Source organism: Bos javanicus, chromosome X, assembly GCF_032452875.1.
Source record: "Bos javanicus breed banteng chromosome X, ARS-OSU_banteng_1.0, whole genome shotgun sequence".
NCBI lineage: Eukaryota > Metazoa > Chordata > Mammalia > Artiodactyla > Bovidae > Bos > Bos javanicus.
In genome coordinates, this window is record NC_083897.1 from 111,265,883 (window position 1) to 111,285,740 (window position 19,858).

The following is a 19,858-nucleotide window of genomic DNA, read 5'->3' on the forward strand; positions in this document are numbered from 1 at the left end:
CTTTGTGACCCCAAGGACTACAGCATGCCAGGCTTTTCTGTCCTTTACCATCTACCAGAGCTTGCTCAAATTCATATCCATTGAGTCGGTGGATAGTTAGATGTAAAAAAGAAATTTGATAGAGGGGAGGTGGTCAGGGAATGAGTGAAATAGGTGTGGGAGATTAAGTAGTACAAACTTCCAGTTTAAAATAAAGGAGTCAAAGGGATGAAATGTACAGTGTGGAGAATATAGGTGATAGTAATGTAATATCTCTGTAGGATGACAGATGGTAACTAGGCTTGTGATCATTTTATAATATACAGAAATATCTAGTTTCTATGTTGTACACCAGAGACAAACAGTGTTGTAGGCCAAGTATACTTCAAGAGACAAACAAACAAACTCATAGAAAAATAGATAAGATTTGTGGTTACCAGAGGTGGGGGGGGGGTGGGGGTTGGATGAAGGTGGTCAAAAGGTGCATAATTCTAGTTACAAAATAAATAAGTATAGGAATGTAATATACATTAGTCATGTTGTATATGAAAGATGTTAAGAGTAAATCCTAAGAGTTCTCATCACAAGGAAAAAGATATTATTTCTCTTTTATTTTATCTCTATATGAAGTGATAGATGTTTGCTAAATTTATCATGGTTATCATTTCATGATGTATGTAAGTGTAAGAGAACAAAACTTGCCACCCCAAAATGTTTCTTTGGCATGTAGATTATTTCAAGCTGGAGGGAAAAAATCTAGGCCCAAAAGTCTCAGGAAGAAAGTTTGACCTTGCTCCTAACTGCCTAAAAATTTTACATAAAGGGCCTATTCCCCAGTAGAGCTATCACCAGAGATATCTACAAAGAATATGGCTAGTTGTGGTGGGGAAAACACAGCAGAGCCTAGAGATCTAAGACAGGTCTGTGTCCTATTGTCTGCATGGCCCATTTACCAAACATTTCCTTTTCTGTCTTTATATGAACCACTTTGCTTTCCTTTGAAGTCTCAAATACTATCCATGACATCCTCTTTTGTCTTTAGTTAAAGATGGTATTTAAGTTGAGGGTTTCAGCCATATGTTCATGTTTTTAAACTTTGATTTTTTTTCTGGTTAATTTGTCTTATGATGTTTTACTTCTTAGACCAGCTGGAAGAATCTAGATGGGTAAAGGAAAATTTCTTACTGCCCAACATAATTCAAATCATTATGCTGTGTGCCTTTAACTTAGTCTTAAACGTCAATGTCAATTATATCTCCAAAACCTGGTAGAGAAAATAAATAATTTATAATTAAGTTGCCATGTAAAACTTATTTGTTTTTGTCCAGCCTATAAAATTAATATGTTCATATAATTTGAATTTAATTGGATTTAGTTTTTTATGAAAAATAAGAAAACAGAATATTTATGGCATTCATTAGTTTAATAAGTATTTATTAGGCATTGAAATTGTGTAAAGTTGAAAGAAATAAGCATTTTCATTTAATTATGAGTAAAATGTAGTTATGACATATTGATATAATGTTAATATTGTGAATAAATTTCCTACATCTTTGTACCTTGAGATCCTCTCAAAATGTCCTTATATTTGCATGCATTTCATTTATTATACAATGTATTCTGATACTTTGGCCCAGTAATACTCATTTAATTCTTATATGAAGATAAAATATCCTGAGGTGAAGTATCAGTGAACGTTTGATTTATATTAAGAAACAGAATGACCCTGGTGGGAACTAAAATGTCTTTCACTAATACCTTAATAAAGAGTAAGATAATGTTTTATGACCAATTAGCTCCCTAGTGGGATTTTAAGGATGCCTAAGTCAAGAGATACCTTGAGTAACAGGCAAATTTGTCCTTGGAGTACAAAATGAAGCAGGGAAAATGCTAACAGAGTTTTGCCAAGAGAACACACCAATCATAGCAAACACCCTCTTCCAACAACACAAGTGATGACTCTACACATGGACATCACCAGATGGTCAATACCAAAATCAGATTGATTACATTCTTTGCAGCCAAAGATGGAGAAGCTCTATACGGTCAGCAAAAACAAGACCAGAGCCAACTGTGGCTGAGATCAAGAGCTCATTGCAAAATTCAGACTTAAATTGAAGAAAGTAGGGAAAACCACTAGACCATTCAGGTATGAAAGTGAAAGTGAAAGTAGCTCAGTCATGTCCAACTCTTTGCGACCCTATGGACCCTATGGAGAGTCCATGGAATTCTCCAGGCCAGAATACTGGAGTGGGTAGCCTTTCCCTTCTCAAGGGGATCTTTCCAACTCAGGGGTTGAACCCAGGTCTTCCATATTGCAGGTGGTTTCTTTACCAGTTGAGCCACAAGGGATGCCCAAGAATACTGGAGTGGGTACTGAAGAGGACTATTCCTTCTCCAGCAGATCTTCCCAACCCAGGAATAGAACGAGGGTCTCCTGCATTGCAGGCAGATTCTTTACCAACTGAGCTATCAGGGAAGCCCAACCATTCATGTATGACCTAAATCAAATCCCTTACCATAATACAGTGGAAGTGACAAATAGATTCAGGGGCCCATTCAGGTGTGACCTAAATCAAATCCCTTACGATTATACAGTGGAAGTACAAATAGATTCAAGGGATTAGATCTGATAGAGTGCCTGAAGAACTATGGACAGAGGTTCATGACTTTGTACAGGAGGCAGTGATCAAGACCATCCCCAAGAAAAAGAAATGTAAAAAGGCAAAATGGTTTTCTGAGGAGGCCTTAAAAATAGCTGAGTTAAGAAGAGAAGCTAAAGGCAAAGGAGAAAAGGAAAGAAATACCCATCTGAGTGCAGAGTTCCAAAGAAAAGCAAGGAGGGATAAGAAAGTCTTCCTCAGTGATCAATGCAAGGAAATAGAGAAATACAATAGAATGGGAAAGATTAGAGATCTCTTCAAGAAAATTAGAGATACCAAGGGAACATTTCATGCAAAGACTGACACACTAAAGGACAGAAATGGTATGAACCTAAGAGAAACAGAAGATATTAAGAAAAGGTGGGGAGAATGCACAGAAGAACTATACAAAAAAGATCTTCATGACTCAGATAACCATGGTGCTGTGATCACTGACCTAGGGCCAGACATCCTGGAATACGAAGTCAAGTGGGCCTTAGGAAGCATCACTACAAAGTTAATGGAGGTGATGGTATACCAGCTGAGCTTCTTCAAATCCTAAAAGATGATGCTGTTAAAGTGTCACACTCAATATGCCAACAAATCTGAAAAAATCAGTAGTGGCCATAGGTCATTTTTCATTCCAATCCCAAAGAAAGGCAGTGCCAAAAAACGTCCAAACTACTGCACAATTGCACTCATCTCACGTTTTAGCAAAGTAATGCTCAAAATTCTCCAAGTGAGGCTTCAACAGGATGTGAACCGAGAACATCTAGATTTTCAAGCTGGATTTAGAAAAGGCAGAGGAACCAGAGATCAAATTGCCAATATCCGTTGGGTCATTGAAAAAAAACAAGAGAGTTCCAGAAAAAAACATCTATTTCTGCTTTATTGACTATGCCAATGCCTTTGTCTGTGTAGAGCACAACAAACTGTGGAAAATTCTGTAAGTAAGGAGAATACCAGACCACCTGACCTGCCTCCTGAGAAAACTGTATGCAGGAAAACAACCAACATTTAAAACCCAACATGGAATAATGGACTGGTTCCAAATTGGGAAAGGAGTATGTCAAGTCTGTATATTGTCACCTTACTTATTTAATTTTTCTCAGAGAATATCATGCAAAATGCCAGGCTGGATGAAGCATAAGCTGGAATCAAGATTTCTGGGAAAAATATCAATAACCTCAGATATGCAGATGCCACCACCCTTATGGCAGAAAGTGAAGAGGAACTGAGGAAAGAGAAAGAGGAGAGTGAAAAAGCTGGCTTAAAACTCAACATTAAAATAAACAAAGATCATGACATCTGGTCCCATTACTTCATGGCAAAGAGATGGGGAAACAATTGAAACATTTAGAGACTCTTTTCTTGGGCTCCAAAATCACTGCAGATGGTGACTGCAGCCATGAAATTAAAAGACATTTGCTATTTGGAAGAAAACCTGTGACCAACCTAGACACCATATTAAGAAGCAGAGACATTACTTTGCCGACACAGGTCCATCTATTCAAAGCTATGGTTTTTCCAGTAGTTATGTATGGATGTGAGAGTTAGACCATAAAGAAACCTGAGCACTGAAGAATTGATGCCTTTGAACAATGATTTTGGAGAAGACTCTTGAGATTCCCTTAGACTGCAAGGAGATCAAAGAAGTCATTCCTAAAGGAAATCAGTCTAACTATTCATTGGAAGGACTGATGCTGAAATTCCAATATTTTGGCCACCTGATTCGAAAAACTGACTTATTGGAAAAGACCCTGATGCTGGGAAAGACTGAAGGTAGGAGGAGAAGGGATGACAGAGGATGAGATGTTTGGATGGCATCACTGACTTAGTGGACAAAAGTCTGAGCAAGCTCCGGGAGTTGGTGATGGACATGGAAGACTGGCATGCTGCAGTCCATGGGGCTGCAAAGAGTCAGACTCCACTGAGCGACAGAATTGAACTAAACTGAAGTTTAGCAAAGTCTTCATTTGCATGAATAGGTGTGTACTTGTGTGTGTGTGTGCATATATGTGTGTGTGTTATATTTAAAAAGTTTTAATATGTTTGGTTAGGGTAATAACCAGTAACCACTAGTCAGATCTCTTTTTCAATGAGCTTGGTTTTTCGGTTATTATTTATTTATTTAGATTCCACAATTAAGTGAGATAATAAAGTATTTGACTTTCTCTGTTTTATTTTCAATTCTCACTGCCCAATTCTCTTTATCTGACAAACTGACTAAATCAGTTGTAGACAATAACTATTGTGTTATAGGACTTCAAAGTTTGAGATAAAGTGCATTCATACTACAGAGAAACTTACAAAATTTCAGTGAAATAGGTCTCTGTTACTAGGATCCAGCTGAGCTACTCACTGAAAAAAAAAATTTCTCAAACTATTGTTTGGAGTCTTGTTTTTAATATTTCTTCCTAAATATCACAATTGATGTTACCAAACCTCATTTCAATTCCCTGTATCTAAAGGCAATATAATGAGGCATTCAATATACAGGAAAGAGGACTAGGTTGAGAATTTAGAGACCTGGGTTTAAGTATAATCATTAATACATTATTTACCCAAATCCTTACTATTTCTAGACTCCAGTTTCTTAAATTCTAATATGTGAAAATTGAATCGATTTTTCATGGTTTTATTTAGTCAGTTTCTCAGACAAAGAGAATTGGGCAGTGAGTGAGAATTGAAAATGAGACAGCGAAACACAAATATTTTATTATATCACTTTGTGTGGAGTCATAAAAAAAAAAAAAAGACAAAGCTGAAATACCAAGCTCCTTGAAAAAGAGATCAGACTAGTGTTTACCAGAGGTAGGGGAAGGAGGGGTGGGAAATTAGAGCTATGTGGTCAAAAGGTACAAACTTCCAGTTATAAGATAAGTAAGTAGTAGGGATGTAATTTTGGAGAAGGCAATGGCAACCCACTCCAGTACTCTTGCCTGGAAAATCCCATGGTTGGAGGAGCCTGGTGGGCTGCAGTCCATGGGGTCGCAGAGTCGGACACGACTGAGCGACTTGACTTTCACTTTCCACTTTCATGCATTAGAGAAGGAAATGGCAACCCACTCCAGTGTTCTTGCCTGGAGAATCCCAGGGATGGTGGCGCCTGGTGGGTTGCCGTTTAAGGGGTTGTACAGAGTCGGACATGACTGAAGTGACTTAGCAGTAGCAGCAGGGATGTAATGTACAACATGACTATAGCTACCACTGCTGTATGATATATAAGAAAGTTATTAAGAAAGTAAATTCTGAGCATTCCCCTCACTAGGAGTAATTCTTTTCCTCTCTTTTCTTCTTTCTTTTGTTTTTGTTGTATCTATATGAGCAGATGGATGTTAGCTGGACCTATTGTTGTAATCATTTCTTGAGATATATAAATCAAACCATCATTCTGCATGCCTTAAGCTTATACAGGGATTATTATTTTTCAATAAAATTGGAAAATAAAAAAAGAAAATAATGTCTGAAACAGAGTGTCAAATTGGCAACCATGAATTAAAGAGGAAAGGTTGAGTGGGGCTACAGTTAGGACCATTTATCTCAGTAATGCTGAGATAAATTCCAAAGTCAAGCTAGGATTAACTGTCTCCCAAAATATTCATTCAAAGCCAGTAAGTTAAAATAGAATATTGAGCCAAAGAAGACAATTCAAAAAGATTCAGAGCAGAGCCACAGTAAAGTCATACCCAGCTTGGGGATCAAAGCCATAAGGTAGTAGCAGATGTGTGTGACATTGGTTTTAACTTGCTAAATTATATTTATACCTTGGATCTCTGAAAGTTGATACTTAATTGTTTTGATAACTTTGTTTAAAACACATGTGAGATCTATGACCTCAATTATCTTTTCTGTTTCATACTTTTATTAATGAGAATATAATCACAACAAAATTTTTTGAAACACCAGGAAAAATGTTTGTTCAGAAAAATACAGTACATACATAAACAAAAAGATATAGAATGTTATTAGCACTTAGAAAATAACAAATTCTTAGCATCTTTCATATTTAAGTTCATAACTGAAGATGGTCAGATTGACCACTTTGGGTGTGAAAGGAAAAAATAAAGACACATTTACTTTTAAATTCACCTGCTAGATGTGTTCACTGTAGGCTCCCTTATATATGTGAGGCCTGGGCCTGAGTGACTGCAAGTACAGTTGTCAAGCTTTTTAACAAACTGGATAACCATTTGTTTCTGCACAGCACATTATCTTTACATAGGAGCAATCAGCAGAAAACGTGAAGTAGCCAAGCATTCTGTACTACAAAACACCAACTTAACAGTCAGCCATCATTGCCCAACTGTTGTACAACTGAGTCTACTGCACAAAAATACATGAAACTAGAAATATGTTTGATAAATAATTCTTTAAAAAATTATTTTCACCTTAAATTTCTCTGTATCGATGCAGATCCAGATTACCATTTAAATCCAAAGGTAAATAACACATGTACATACACTTATAATAACTTCAAGTAGGTCTTTATTTTTAAAAGAATGATGGCAATGAAGAGTCAATCACTAGACAGTCTTTGAATACTCAGAAAGAAAAGGCTACACACATTTTCTTAAGTCTAGAGGCCACAAATTAGACAACAATCTGTTTACTTTCAAAGAAAATGCAGTATATAAAGATAAATGAAACTTTACCTCCAATATTCAAACCAATAACAAAGTTGTTCATCTCACTAACTTAAAAGATATATGAATAAAAGAAACAAAATACCATTATGAAATGAATTTTACCACTTGAGGCAAAATTCGAAACAAGTAAAAAGTTACACAATGTGTTAAAGAATAACCTTTTCAACAGATAGTAGGTAATTTCAAAGCCTGTCTGATCACCTGAGATGTTGATCTTCTCCCCCTGCTGTCCCCCTCATTCCCTTCCACACCCCCCCAACTTTCAGGTTGTTCGTAATAAATAATAAATAATTCTTTATTATTCTAATATGACACCGCTCCTTCCTCTTCTGGAAACCTGGAGGGATTTTTTGATTGTCCTCAGGACCTGTACTTTCTTCTTGGTGGAAGGCTTCTGGATCTACATCTAGATGTGGTTGCTGAGGAAGATGTGGACTCCGAGGAGGACTTGGTACTTCCAGTGGAACTTGATCTCGAGGATGATGGAGAATTATCACAGGAGCGAGATGGAGACTTTGAGCGGCTGAAGTGAGATCGGGCCTGAGATGGCGATCGGCTCCTGGTGCTGGACCTGCGGCAGCGACCAAGCCTCGGGCTGTGGCTCTGGCGTTCTTGACTCTGGGGAGGAGTTTCCTGGCTGCGGCCTTGGTGGAAATCTAGGAGGCGACCATGGCGTGCCATCTGCACCCGCAGAACATGGCCATCTAGCATGACCCTGTCTAGGGCGTCCATGGCCTCCTCAGCATGGTGCTTGTCGTGGAAGTGGACGAAGGCAAAGCCGCGGGACTCTTGAGTGAAGCAGTCCCAGGGGATGTACACATAGCCGATAGGCCCATACTTCTCGAAGATGCACCTCAGGGTGCTGTGAGAGATGCGGTCGGTCAGGTTGTCCACCTTGAGGGACATCAAGTCGCCCACGTTGGGAGGAGGACGACTGTAATTCATGACCTTTGTGAGCTAAGCAGAGAGCCCCCTGAACTGAATTCTGAGCTAGCTGCAGTCTGCAAAGGCTGCAAGGACGACGCAGGCACTAAGTTTGCCTTGGCTTTATTCAGCCTGAAGACTGTGCCTCTTTAAGTCAGTTGACCTCAGCCGGTGGCTGCTTATTGACCCCCGAATGTTGAGCGTTCTGTCCGCGTGGATTGTCTCCAGAGCTGAGACTGCTGGAGGAACAGCTCTGTACCAGTTTTCCTTTTTTTAAAGTGAAAGTTCATGACTATAACATCATTTTATGACTTTTCCTGTATATGTCTAAACACCTAGTTTTAATTATGGGCAAAAGTATATATGTATAGATGTAATTATGTGACTAAGTACATGGCAGTGCTGATTCATGTATGCTAAAACCATTTGTTCACTTTGAAGACAGAAACAAAGTTTCAAAACAGATCATGAACAGATAGGTTGATTCAGTAACACTAACAGACCATGAGAGCCACCTACAGGGTATGAGTTCTAATCAGAAATTCAGTATGAGAGCTCTTATTCTGCTTGAAAAAAATAAAAAATAGAAGTCAAAGTTATGATTTGTCATTCCAAATTACATAATTGACTATAACTCAGATTAGGTGGCTCAGATGGTAAAGCATCTGTCTACAATGCAGGAGACCCGGGTTCAATCCCTGGGTTGGGAAGATCCCCTGGAGAAGGAAATGGCAATCCACTCCAGTACTATTGCCTGGAAAATCCCATGGACAGAGGAGCCTGGTAGGCTACAGTCCATGGGGTCGCAAAGAGTCGGATACGACTGAGCGACTTCACATTCACTTTCACTTTCACTATTAATTTTTTAATATAAATTTATTATTTTAATTGGAGGCTAGTTACTTTACAATATTGTATTGGTTTTACCATACATAAACATGAATCCACCACGGGTGTACACGTGTTCCCCATCCTGAACCCTCCTCCCACCTCCCTCCCCATACCATCCCTCTGGGTCATGCCAGTGCACCAGTCCCGAGTGTCCTGTACCATGCATCGAACCTGGACTGGCGATTCATTTCACAAATGCTATTATACATCTTTCAATGCCATTCTCCCAAATCATCCCACCCTCGCCCTCTCCCACAGAGTCCTAAAGACTGTTCTATACATCTGTGTCTCTTTTGCTGTCTCGCATACAGGGTTATCATTACCATCTTTCTAAATTCCATATATATGTGTTAGTATACTGTATTGGTGTTTTTCTTTCTGGCTTACTTCACTCTGTATAATAAGCTCTAGTTTCATCCACCTCATTAAAACTGATTCAAATGTATTCTTTTTAATGGCTGAGTAGTACTCCATTGTGTATATGTACCACAGCTTCCTTATCCATTCATCTGCTGATGGACATCTAGGTTGCTTCCATGTCCTGGCTATTATAAACAGTGCTATAATGAACACTGGGGTACACATGTCTCTTTCAGTTCTGGTTTCCTCGGTGTGTATGCCCAGCAGTGGGATTGCTGGGTTGTATCGTAGTTCTATTTCCAGTTTTTTAAGAAATCTCCACACTGTTCTCCATAGTGGCTATACTAGTTTGCATTCCCACCAACAGTGTAAGAAGGTTCCCTTTTCTCCACAGCCTGTCCAGCATTTATTGCTTGTAGACATTTGGATAGCAGCCATTCTGACTGGCGTGAAATGGTACCTCATTGTGGTTTTGATTTGCATTTCTCTGATAACGAGTGATGTTGAGCATCTTTTGATGTGTTTCTTAGCCATCTGTATGTCTTCTTTGGAGAAATGTCTATTTAGTTCTTTAGCCCATTTTTTGATTGGGTCATTTATTTTTATGGAATTGAGCTGTAGGAGTTTTGTATATTTTTGAGATTAATTCTTTGCAGTTGCTTCATTTGTTATTATTTTCTCTCATTCTGAAGGCTGTCTTTTCACCTTGCTTATAGTTTCCTTTGTTGTGCAGAAGCTTTTCATTTTAATTAGGTCTCATTTGTTTATTTTTGCTTTTATTTCCAGTATTCTGGGAGGTGAGTCATAGAGGATCCTGCTGTGATTTATGTCAGAGAGTGTTTTGTCTATGTTCTCCTCTAGGAGTTTTATAGTTTCTGGTCTTACATTTAGATCTATAATCCATTTTGAGTTTATTTTTGTGTATGGTGTTAGAAAATGTTCTAGTTTCATTCTTTTACAAGTGGTTGACCAGATTTCCCAGCACCACTTGTTAACGACATTGCCTTTTCTCCATCGTATATTCTTGCCTCCTTTGTCAAAGATAAGGCATCCATAGGTGTGTGGATTTATCTCTGGGCTTTCTATTTTGTTCCATTGATCTATATTTCTGTCTTTGTGCCAGTACCATACTGTCTTGATGACTGTGGCTTTGTAGTAGAGCCTGAATTCAGGTAGGTTGATTCCTCCAGTTCCATTCTTCTTTCTCAAGATTGCTTTGGCTATTCAACATTTTTTGTATTTCCATACAAATTGTGAAATTATTTGTTCTAGCTCTGTGAAGAATACCGTTGGTAGCTTGATAGGGATTGCATTGAATCTATAGATTTCTTTGGGTAGTATACTCATTTTCACTATATTGGTTCTTCCAATCCATGAACATGGTATATTTCTCCATCTATTAGCATCCTCTTTGATTTCTTTCACCAGTGTTTTATAGTTTTCTATATATAGGTCTTTAGTTTCTTTAGGTAGATATATTCCTAAGTATTTTATTCTTTCCGTTGCAATGGTGAATGGGATTTTTTCCTTAATTTCTCTTTCTGTTTTCTCATTATTAGTGTATAGGAATGCAAGGGATTTCTGTGTGTTGATTTTATATCCTGCAGCTTTACTATATTCATTGATTAACTCTAGTAATTTTCTGGTGGAGTCTTTAGGGTTTTCTATGTAGAGGATCATGTCATCTGCAAACAGTGAGAGTTTTACTTCTTCTTTTCCAATTTGGATTCCTTTTATTTCTTTTTCTGCTCTGATTGCTGTGGCCAAAACTTCCAAAACTATGTTGAATAGTAATGGTGAAAGTGGGCACCCTTGTCTTGTTCCTGACTTTAGAGGAAATGCTTTCAATTTTTCCCCAGTGAGGATAATGTTTGCTGTGTGTTTGTCATATATAGCTTTTATTATGTTGAGGTATGGTCCTTCTATTCCTGCTTTCTGGAGAGTTTTTATCATAAATGGATGTTGAATTTTGTCAAAGACTTTCTCTGCATCTATTGAGAGGATCATATGGCTTTTATTTTCCAATTTGTTAATGTGGTGTATAACATTGATTGATTTGTGGATATTGAAGAATCCTTGCTTCCCTGGGATAAAGCCCACTTGGTAATGGTGTATGATCTTTTTAATATGTTGTTGGATTCTTATTGCTAGAATTTTGTTAAGGATTTCTGCATCTATGTTCATCAGTGATATTGGCCTGTAGTTTTCTTTTTTTGTGGGATCTTTGTCAGGTTTTGGTATTAGGGTGATTGATGGTGGTCATAGAATGAGTTTGGAAGTTTACCTTCCTCTGCAATTTTATGGATGAGTTTGAGTAAGATAGGTGTTAGCTTTTCTCTAAATTTTTGGTAGAATTCAGCTGTGAAGCTGTCTGACCTGGGCTTTTGTTTGCTGGAAGCTTTTTGATTACAGTTTCAATTTCCATGATTGTGATGGGTCTGTTAAGATTTTCTATTTCTTCCTGGTTCAGTTTTGAAAAGTTGTACTTTTCTAGGAATTTGTCCATTTCTTCCAAATTGTCCATTTTTTTGGCATATAATTGCTGATAGTAGTCTCTTATGATCCTTTGTATTTCTGTGTTGTCTGTTGTGATCTCTCCATTTTCATTTCTAATTTGATTGATTTGATTTTTCTCCCTTTGTTTCCTGTTCAGTCTGGCTAATGGTTTGTCAGTTTTATCTATCCTTTCAAAGAACCAGCTTTTGGCTTTGTTGGTTTTTGCTATGGTCTCTTTTGTTTCTTTTGCTTTTATTTCTGCCTTAATTTTTAAGATCTTTCCTTATACTAACCCTGGGGTTCTTCATTTCTTCCTTTTCTAGTTGCTTTAGATGTAGAGTTAGGTTATTTATTTGACTTTTTTCTTATTTCTTGAGGTGTGCCTGTATTGCTATGAACCTTCCCCTTAGCACTGCTTTTACAGTGTCCCACAGGTTTTGGGTTGTTGTGTTTTCATTTTCATTCATTTCTATGCATATTTTGATTTCTTTTTTTATTTCTTCTGTGATTTATTGGTTATTCAACAGCGTGTTGTTCAGCCTCCATATGTTGGTATTTTTACTAGTTTTTCTCCTGTAATTGAGATGTAATATTACTGCATTGTGGTCAGAAAAGATGCTTGGAATGGTTTCAATTTTTTTGAATTTACCAAGGCTAGATTTATGGCCCAGGATGTGATCTGTCCTGGAAAAGGTTCCGTGTGTTCTTGAGAAAAAGGTGAAATTCATTGTTTTGGGGTGAAATGTTCTATAGATATTAATTAGGTCTAACTGGTCTATTGTATCATTTAAAGTTTGTATTTCCTTGTTAATTTTCTGTTTAGTTGATCTATCCATAGGTGTGAATGGGGTATTAAAGTGTCCCACTATTATTGTGTTATTGTTAATGTCTCCTTTCATACTTGTTAGCATTTGTCTCACATATTGTGGTGCCCCTATGTTGGGTGTATATATATTTATAACTGTTATATCTTCTTCTTGGATTGATCCTTTGATCATTATGTAGTGTCCTTCTTTCTTTCTTTTCACCACCTTTGTTTTAAAGTCTATTTTATCTGATATGAGTTTTGCTACTCCTGCTTTCTTTTGGTCTCTATTTGCGTGGAATGTCTTTTTCCAGCCCTTCACTTTCAGTCTGTATGTGTCCCTTGTTTTGAGGTGGGTCTCTTGTAGACAACACATATAGGGGTCTTATTTTTGCATCCATTCAGCCAGTCTTTGTCTTTTGGTTGGGGCATTCAACCCATTTACGTTTAAGTTAATTATTGATAAGTATGATCCCATTGCCATTTACTTTATTGTTTTGGGTTTGAGTTCGTACACCCTTTTTGTGTTTCCTGTCTAGAGAAAATCCTTTAGCATTTTTGGAGAGCTGGTTTGGTGGTGCTGAATTCTCTCAGCTTCTGCTTGTCTGTAAAGCTTTTGATTTCTCCTTCATATTTGAATGAGATCCTTGCTGGGTACAGTAATCTGGGCTGTAGGTTATTTTTGTTCATCACTTTAAGTATGTCCTTCCATTCCCTCCTGGCCTGAAGAGCTTCTATTGAAAGATCAGCTGTTATCCTTATGGGAATCCCCTTGTGTGTTATTTGTTGTTTTTCCCTTGCTGCTTTTAATATTTGTTCTTTGTGTTTGATCTTTGTTAATTTGATTAATATGTGTCTTGGGGTGTTTCACCTTGGGTTTATTCTGTTTGGGACTCTCTGTGTTTCTTGGACTTGGGTGATTATTTCCTTCCCCATTTTAGGGAAGTTTTCAACTATTATCACCTCAAGTATTTTCTCATGATCTTTCTTTTTGTCTTCTTCTTCTGGGACTCCTATGATTCAAATGTTGGGGCATTTAACATTGTCCCAGAGGTCTCTGAGATTGTCCTCATTTCTTTTAATTTGTTTTTCTTTTTTCCTCTCTGATTCATTTATTTCTACCATTCTATCTTCGATCTCACTTATCTTATCTTCTGCCTCCATTATTCTACTGTTGGTTCCCTCCAGAGTGTTTTTGATATCATTTATTGTATTATTCATTATATATTGACTCTTTTTTAGTTCTTCTAGGTCCTTGTTAAACCTTTCTTGCATCTTCTCAACCCTTGTCTCCAGGCTATTTATCTGTGATTCCATTTTGTTTTCAAGATTTTGGATCATTTTCACTGTCATTATTTGGAATTATTTATCAGGTAGATTCCCTATCTCTTCCTCTTTTGTTTGGTTTGGTGGGCATTTATCCTGTTCCTTTATCTGCTGGGTATTTCTCTGTATCTTCATTTTGTTTATATTGCTGTCTTTGGGGTGGCCTTTCTGTATTCTGGCAGTTTGTGGAGTTCTCTTTATTGTGGAGTTTCCTCACTGTGAGTGGGGTTGGATGGTTGGCTTGTCAAGGTTTCCTGGTTAGGGAAGCTTGTGTTTGTGTTCTGGTGGGTGGAGCTGGATTTCTTCTCTCTGGAGTGCAATGAAGTGTCCAGTAATGAGTTATGAGATGTCAGTGTGTTTGGAGTGACTTTGGGCAGCCTGTATTGAAGCTCAGGGCTATGTTGCTGTGTTGCTGGAGAATTTGCATGGTATGTCTTGCTCTGGAACTTGTTCGCCTTTGTGTGGTGCTTGGTTTCAGTGTAGGTATGGAGGTGTTTGGTGAGCTTCTGTTGATTAATGTTCCCTGGAGTGAGGAGTTCTCTGGTGTTCTCAGGATTTGGACTTAAGCCTCCTGCTTCTGGTTTTCAGTCTTATCTTTACAGTAGCCTCAAGACTTCTCCATCTATACAGCACCATTGATAAAACATCTAGGGTAAAGATGAAAAGTTTCTCCACAGTGAGGGACACTCAGAGAGGTTCACAGAGTTACATGGAGAAGAGAAGAGGGAGGAGGTAGATAGAGGTGACCCGGATGAGATGAGGTGGAATCAAAAGAGGAGAGAGCAAGCTAGCCAGTAATCACTTCCTTATGTGAGCTCCACAGTCTGGACCACTCAGAGATGTTCACGGAGTTATACAGAGAAGAGAAGAGGGAGGAAGGAGACAGAGGTGGCCAGGAGGATAAAGGGGGAATCAAAAGAAGAGAGACAGATCCAGCCAGTAATCAGTTCCCTAAGTATTCTCCACCATCCGGAACACACAAAGAGATTCACAGAGTTGGGTAGAGAAGAAAAGGGGGAGGGAGGAGATAGAGGCGACCTGGTGGAGAAAAAGGAGAGTCCAAAGGGGGAGAGAGCAGTCAAGCCAGTAATCTCGCTCCCAAGTAAAAATGGGTACTGAAGATTGGGTTCTTAAAGGTAAAAAATTGATAACAAATATAAAAAACCAAAGATTAAAAATCTAGAGTACAGGTTGGATTTTCAAAAATACAATATTAAGGAAAAAAAACAAAGTCACAAAAATTATAAAATATATATATATATATATATGAAGTTTGCTTTAAAAAATAGGGTCTTTCTCTCTCTCTCTCTTTTTTTTTTTTTTTGAAAAGTAATAGTTCAGTTAAGTTCAGTTGCTCAGTCGTGTCCAACTCTTCGCGACCCCATGAATCGCAGCACGTGTTATTAGAAGGGCTCAGGCGTTGGTATATGACGTGTTGGCGGCTTCGATGATTAGGTCTTTAGAGTAGAGTCCTGTGAGAAAGGATATTCCTGTTAGTGCGAGACTGCCGACAATAAGGGCTGTTGTGGTGAATGGTATGGCTTTAAATGGGCCTCCTATTTTTCGAATATCTTGTTCGTCATTTAGACTATGGATGATGGAACCGGAGCATATAAATAGTATAGCCTTAAAAAAGGCATGGGTACAGATGTGGAGGAATGCTAAGTAAGGTTGGTTGATGCCAATTGTTACCATTATAAGGCCTAGTTGGCTGGATGTAGAGAAGGCAACGATCTTTTTGATATCATTTTGGGTGAGGGTGCATATGGCTGTAAATAATGTGGTAATGGCCCCTAAGCATAGTGTAATAGATTGAATAAATTTATTGTTTTCTGTCAGTGGATAGAAGCGGATTAATAGGAAAATGCCTGCTACCACTATTGTGCTTGAGTGGAGTAATGCTGAGACAGGAGTTGGGCCTTCTATTGCAGAGGGGAGTCATGGGTGGAGGCCAAATTGGGTGGATTTTCCGGTTGCAGCCAACACCAGCCCTAGCAAGGGTATGTTGGAGTTGTTTGGGCTTAGTATGAAGATTTGCTGAGATCTCAGGTATTGAGGTTTATTAGAAATCATGCTATTGCTAGGATGAACCCAATGTCACCAATGCAGTTATACAGGATTGCTTGTAGGGCTGCTGTGTTTGCGTCTGTTCGTCCGTATCATCATCCGATGAGTAGGAATGATATAATTCCGATGCCTTCTCAGCCGATAAATAGTTGAAAGAGGTTATTTGCGGTTACAAGGATAAGTATTGTGATAAGAAATAGGAGTAGGTATTTGAAGAATTTGTTGATGTTGGGGTCTGAGTGTATGTATCATATTGAGAACTCTATAATAGATCATGTGACGAATAGTGCTACTGGGACAAATATTATTGAGAAATAGTCTATTTTAAAGCTGAGGGATAGTTTGAGGGTTTGGATAGTTAATCAGTGCCAGTTTGAGATGACTATTTCTTGGCCTGAATAAATAAATATTATTGTGGGGATTACGCTGGTAATGAAGGCACATGAAATAGTTGTTTTTATGTAGAGCGGGTAGTTGGAAGTTTTGTAGGTGTTAGAGCTTGTTATTATAATGGGTATTGTTAGTAAGAGTAAAGTAGTTAGTGTAAGTGAAGAGAATATGTTTATTACTTGTATTTGGAGTTGCACCAATTTTTTGGTTCCTAAGACCAACGGATAACTACTATCCTTTAAAAGTTTGAAAAAGCCATATTATTAGATATGGAGGCATAGAATTAGCAGTTCTTGGGTACTTTTTCGGTAAATAAGAAGGTAATGAGTTTCTATTGTTAGATTAACAATCTAATGTTTTTGTTAAACTATATTTACAGTATAGGGGCCCTAGAATAATTTTTGGGTTTAGGGATAGGAGTAATAGGGGTAAGATGTGTAGTGATACGAGTGCGTTTTCTCGTGTAAAGGAGGGTGAGATATTGTTGATGTGGTGAGTATATTTTCCTCGTTGGGTCATGATTAGCATGTACAGAGAATATAAGGCGGTGATTACTATGTTTGTTCCTATTAGGATAATTGTAATGCTGGATCATGAGAAGGTTGATATTACTACAAATAGCTCTCCAATTAGATTGATTGTTGGAGGTAGAGCTAGGTTAGTTAGGCTTGCTAATAGTCATCAGGTAGCTATCAGTGGAAGGAGTGTTTGTAGGCCTCGAGCTAGGATTATAGTTCAGCTATGGATTCGTTCGTAGTTGGAGTTTGCTAGACAGAAAAGTATAGAGGATGTAAGGCCATGGGCAATTACCAGGGTGGTTGCTCCTATGTAGCTTCAAGGTGTTTGGATAAGGATGGCTACGATGACAAGTGCTATGTGGCTTACAGAAGAATATGTGATGAGTGATTTTAGGTCCGTCTGACGGAGGCAAATTGAGCTGGTTATAATTATGCCTCATAGGGATAGCATGACAAACGGATATGCTATAAAGTCGGTTACTGGGTTTAGAATTAGTGTAATTCGTAGCATACCATATCTTCCTAGTTTCAGCAGCATTGCTGCAAGGACCACGGAGCCTGCAATTGGGGCTTCTACGTGGGCTTTGGGTAGTCAAAGGTGGAGGCCGTATAGTGGTATTTTTACTATGAAAGCTATTATACATGCTAGTCATATGAAGATGTTAGATCAAGAGTTAGGTATGGGTTGTACTCAGTACTGGAGTATTAGGAAGTTTAGAGATCCTACTGTATTTTGGATATAAATTAGCGCAACTAACAGGGGTAAGGAACCAGCTAGTGTATAAAATAGAAAGTAGAGTCTGGCATTTAGGCGTTCTGTTTGGTTTCCTCATCGGGTGATAATAATAAGTGTTGGGACTAGTGTTGCTTCAAATAGAATATAAAAGAAGATTAGTTCTATGGCGGTGAAGGTTATAATTAGAAATAACTGTAGTAAAATTAGTATAGTAATAAATAGTTTTTTTCGGGTCAGGTTTTCTTTTGATAGGTGATGTTGGCTGGCTGTTAGTATTAGGGGAAGGAGTCATATGGTTAAGATTAATAGTGGAGTGGGTAGAGAGTCAGAGAAAAATACTAGTGAAAAATTAAGGCTATTATCACCAAATTGGTTTATAAGGAGAAGGCTTGTAAGGCTAATTAGTAGACTATGTGCTGTGGAGTTGACCCAGATTATGTTGTTTTTTGATAATCAGGTTAGGGGCATAAGTATAATTGTTGGAATGATATATTTTAGCATTGAAGTAGGTTAAGGTTTTGTACATAGTACCATATGTATTTGATACCATTACTAGTAGAGATAGACCTAGTGCTGCTTCACAGGCTGCGAAGACTAGTAAGATAATGGGTATTGTGCTAGCTAGTGTAAAATGTGAATTAAGGATTGTTAAGGCAGCTATAACGAATAGGGATAATACAGAAGACATTAGGTGGGATCGGTATATTAGTAGTCCTACAAGGGATACTGTGAATGCTATTATGATATTTATGTATACTATAGACATTTGGTAGTTATGAATTAAATCATAATCTAATGAGTTGAAATCATTTATTTTATTTTAAACTAAGTACCATATTCGGTTCATTCTAGTCCCTTTTGAGTTCATTCGTAGGCTAGACTTACAGCTAGTAGGATGATTAGGAAAAGGGCTATGGTGAGTATTGTGTTTAGGTTTGTTGTTTGTGAGGCTCATGGTAGTGGTAGGAGGAGTGCAATTTCTAGATCAAATAAGAGGAACATGATGGCTACTAGAAAAAATTTTATGGAGAAAGGAAGGCGGGCTGATCCTATGGGGTCAAATCCACATTCATATGGGCTTGTTTTCTCTGAGTATGCATTTAGTTGGGGAAGTCAGAATGCAATGATGACAAGTAGGGTGGCTAGTGTAAAATTGGTCAGGAGGGCTAGTATTAGATTTATTATTCTTTTTCGGGTTGGACCGAAACTAGCTGATTGGAAGTCAGCTGTACTGGTTGATACTAAAAGAACAGGAGCCTCATCAATAGATAGATACATAGAGGAAAAGTCAGACTACATCTATGAAGTGTCAATATCAGGCAGCGGCTTCAAAGCCGAAGTGGTGGTTAGAAGTAAAATGGAACTTTAGTTGGCGGAAAAAGCATACAATTAGGAAGGTGGATCCAATGATGACATGGAGGCTGTGGAAGCCTGTGGCTACGAAAAAAGTTGAGCCATACACTCCGTCTGAGATAGTGAAAGGTGCTTCATAGTACTCTGAGGCTTGCAGTATACCCCTAATGTGATGGTGATAAACAGGGCTTGTAGTATGTGGTTTCGGTTTCCTGTTATGAGGCTATGATGGGCTCAGGTAATAGAAACCCCTGAGGCTAGCAGGACGGAGGTATTGAGTAGTGGGACCTCTAAAGGGTTTAGCGGATGAATACCTGTTGGAGGTCAGCAGCCGCCTAGTTCGGGAGTAGGGGCAAGGCTTGAGTGGTAAAATGCTCAGAAAAACCCGGTAAAGAATAGGACTTCAGAAATAATAAAAAGAATCATCCCGTAACGGAGGCCCTTTTGGACAGCTGGAGTATGGTGTCCTTGGAAAGTGCTCTCTCGGATAATATCCCGTCATCATTGGTATATTGTAAGTATGTTCGTTGTTAGGCCGAGTATTAATAGGGTCGTTGAGTTGAAGTGGAATCATATGATTAAACCGGATGTTATTAATAGGGCGGATAGAGCTCCTGTAAGGGGTCAAGGGCTTGGGTTTACTATGTGATAAGCATGGGTTTGGTGTGTCATTATGTGTTGTCGTGCAGATATAGGCTGACTAGGAGAGTAAACACATAGGC

At 38.2% G+C, this 19,858-nt stretch overlaps 1 protein-coding gene and 1 pseudogene across 1 annotated transcript; both read right to left on the reverse strand.

Annotated features, from left to right (window-relative positions):
• Positions 1–7,630: 7,630 nt before the first annotated feature.
• LOC133242658 (serine/arginine-rich splicing factor 2-like) lies at positions 7,631–8,215 on the reverse strand. The gene has a single exon (XM_061408817.1). It carries the CDS (start codon positions 8,213–8,215, stop codon positions 7,631–7,633), a length of 585 nt encoding a protein of 194 aa, XP_061264801.1.
• Positions 8,216–8,317: 102 nt separating this feature from the next.
• Positions 8,318–17,048, reverse strand: LOC133242659 (NADH-ubiquinone oxidoreductase chain 5-like; annotated as a pseudogene).
• Between the last annotated feature and the right edge of the window lie 2,810 nt (positions 17,049–19,858).

Coding starts and splice junctions, on each gene's coding strand:
- LOC133242658 (XM_061408817.1), bottom strand. CDS start 8,215: ATGAATTACAGTCGTCCTCCTCCCAACGTGGGCGACTTGATGTCCCTC.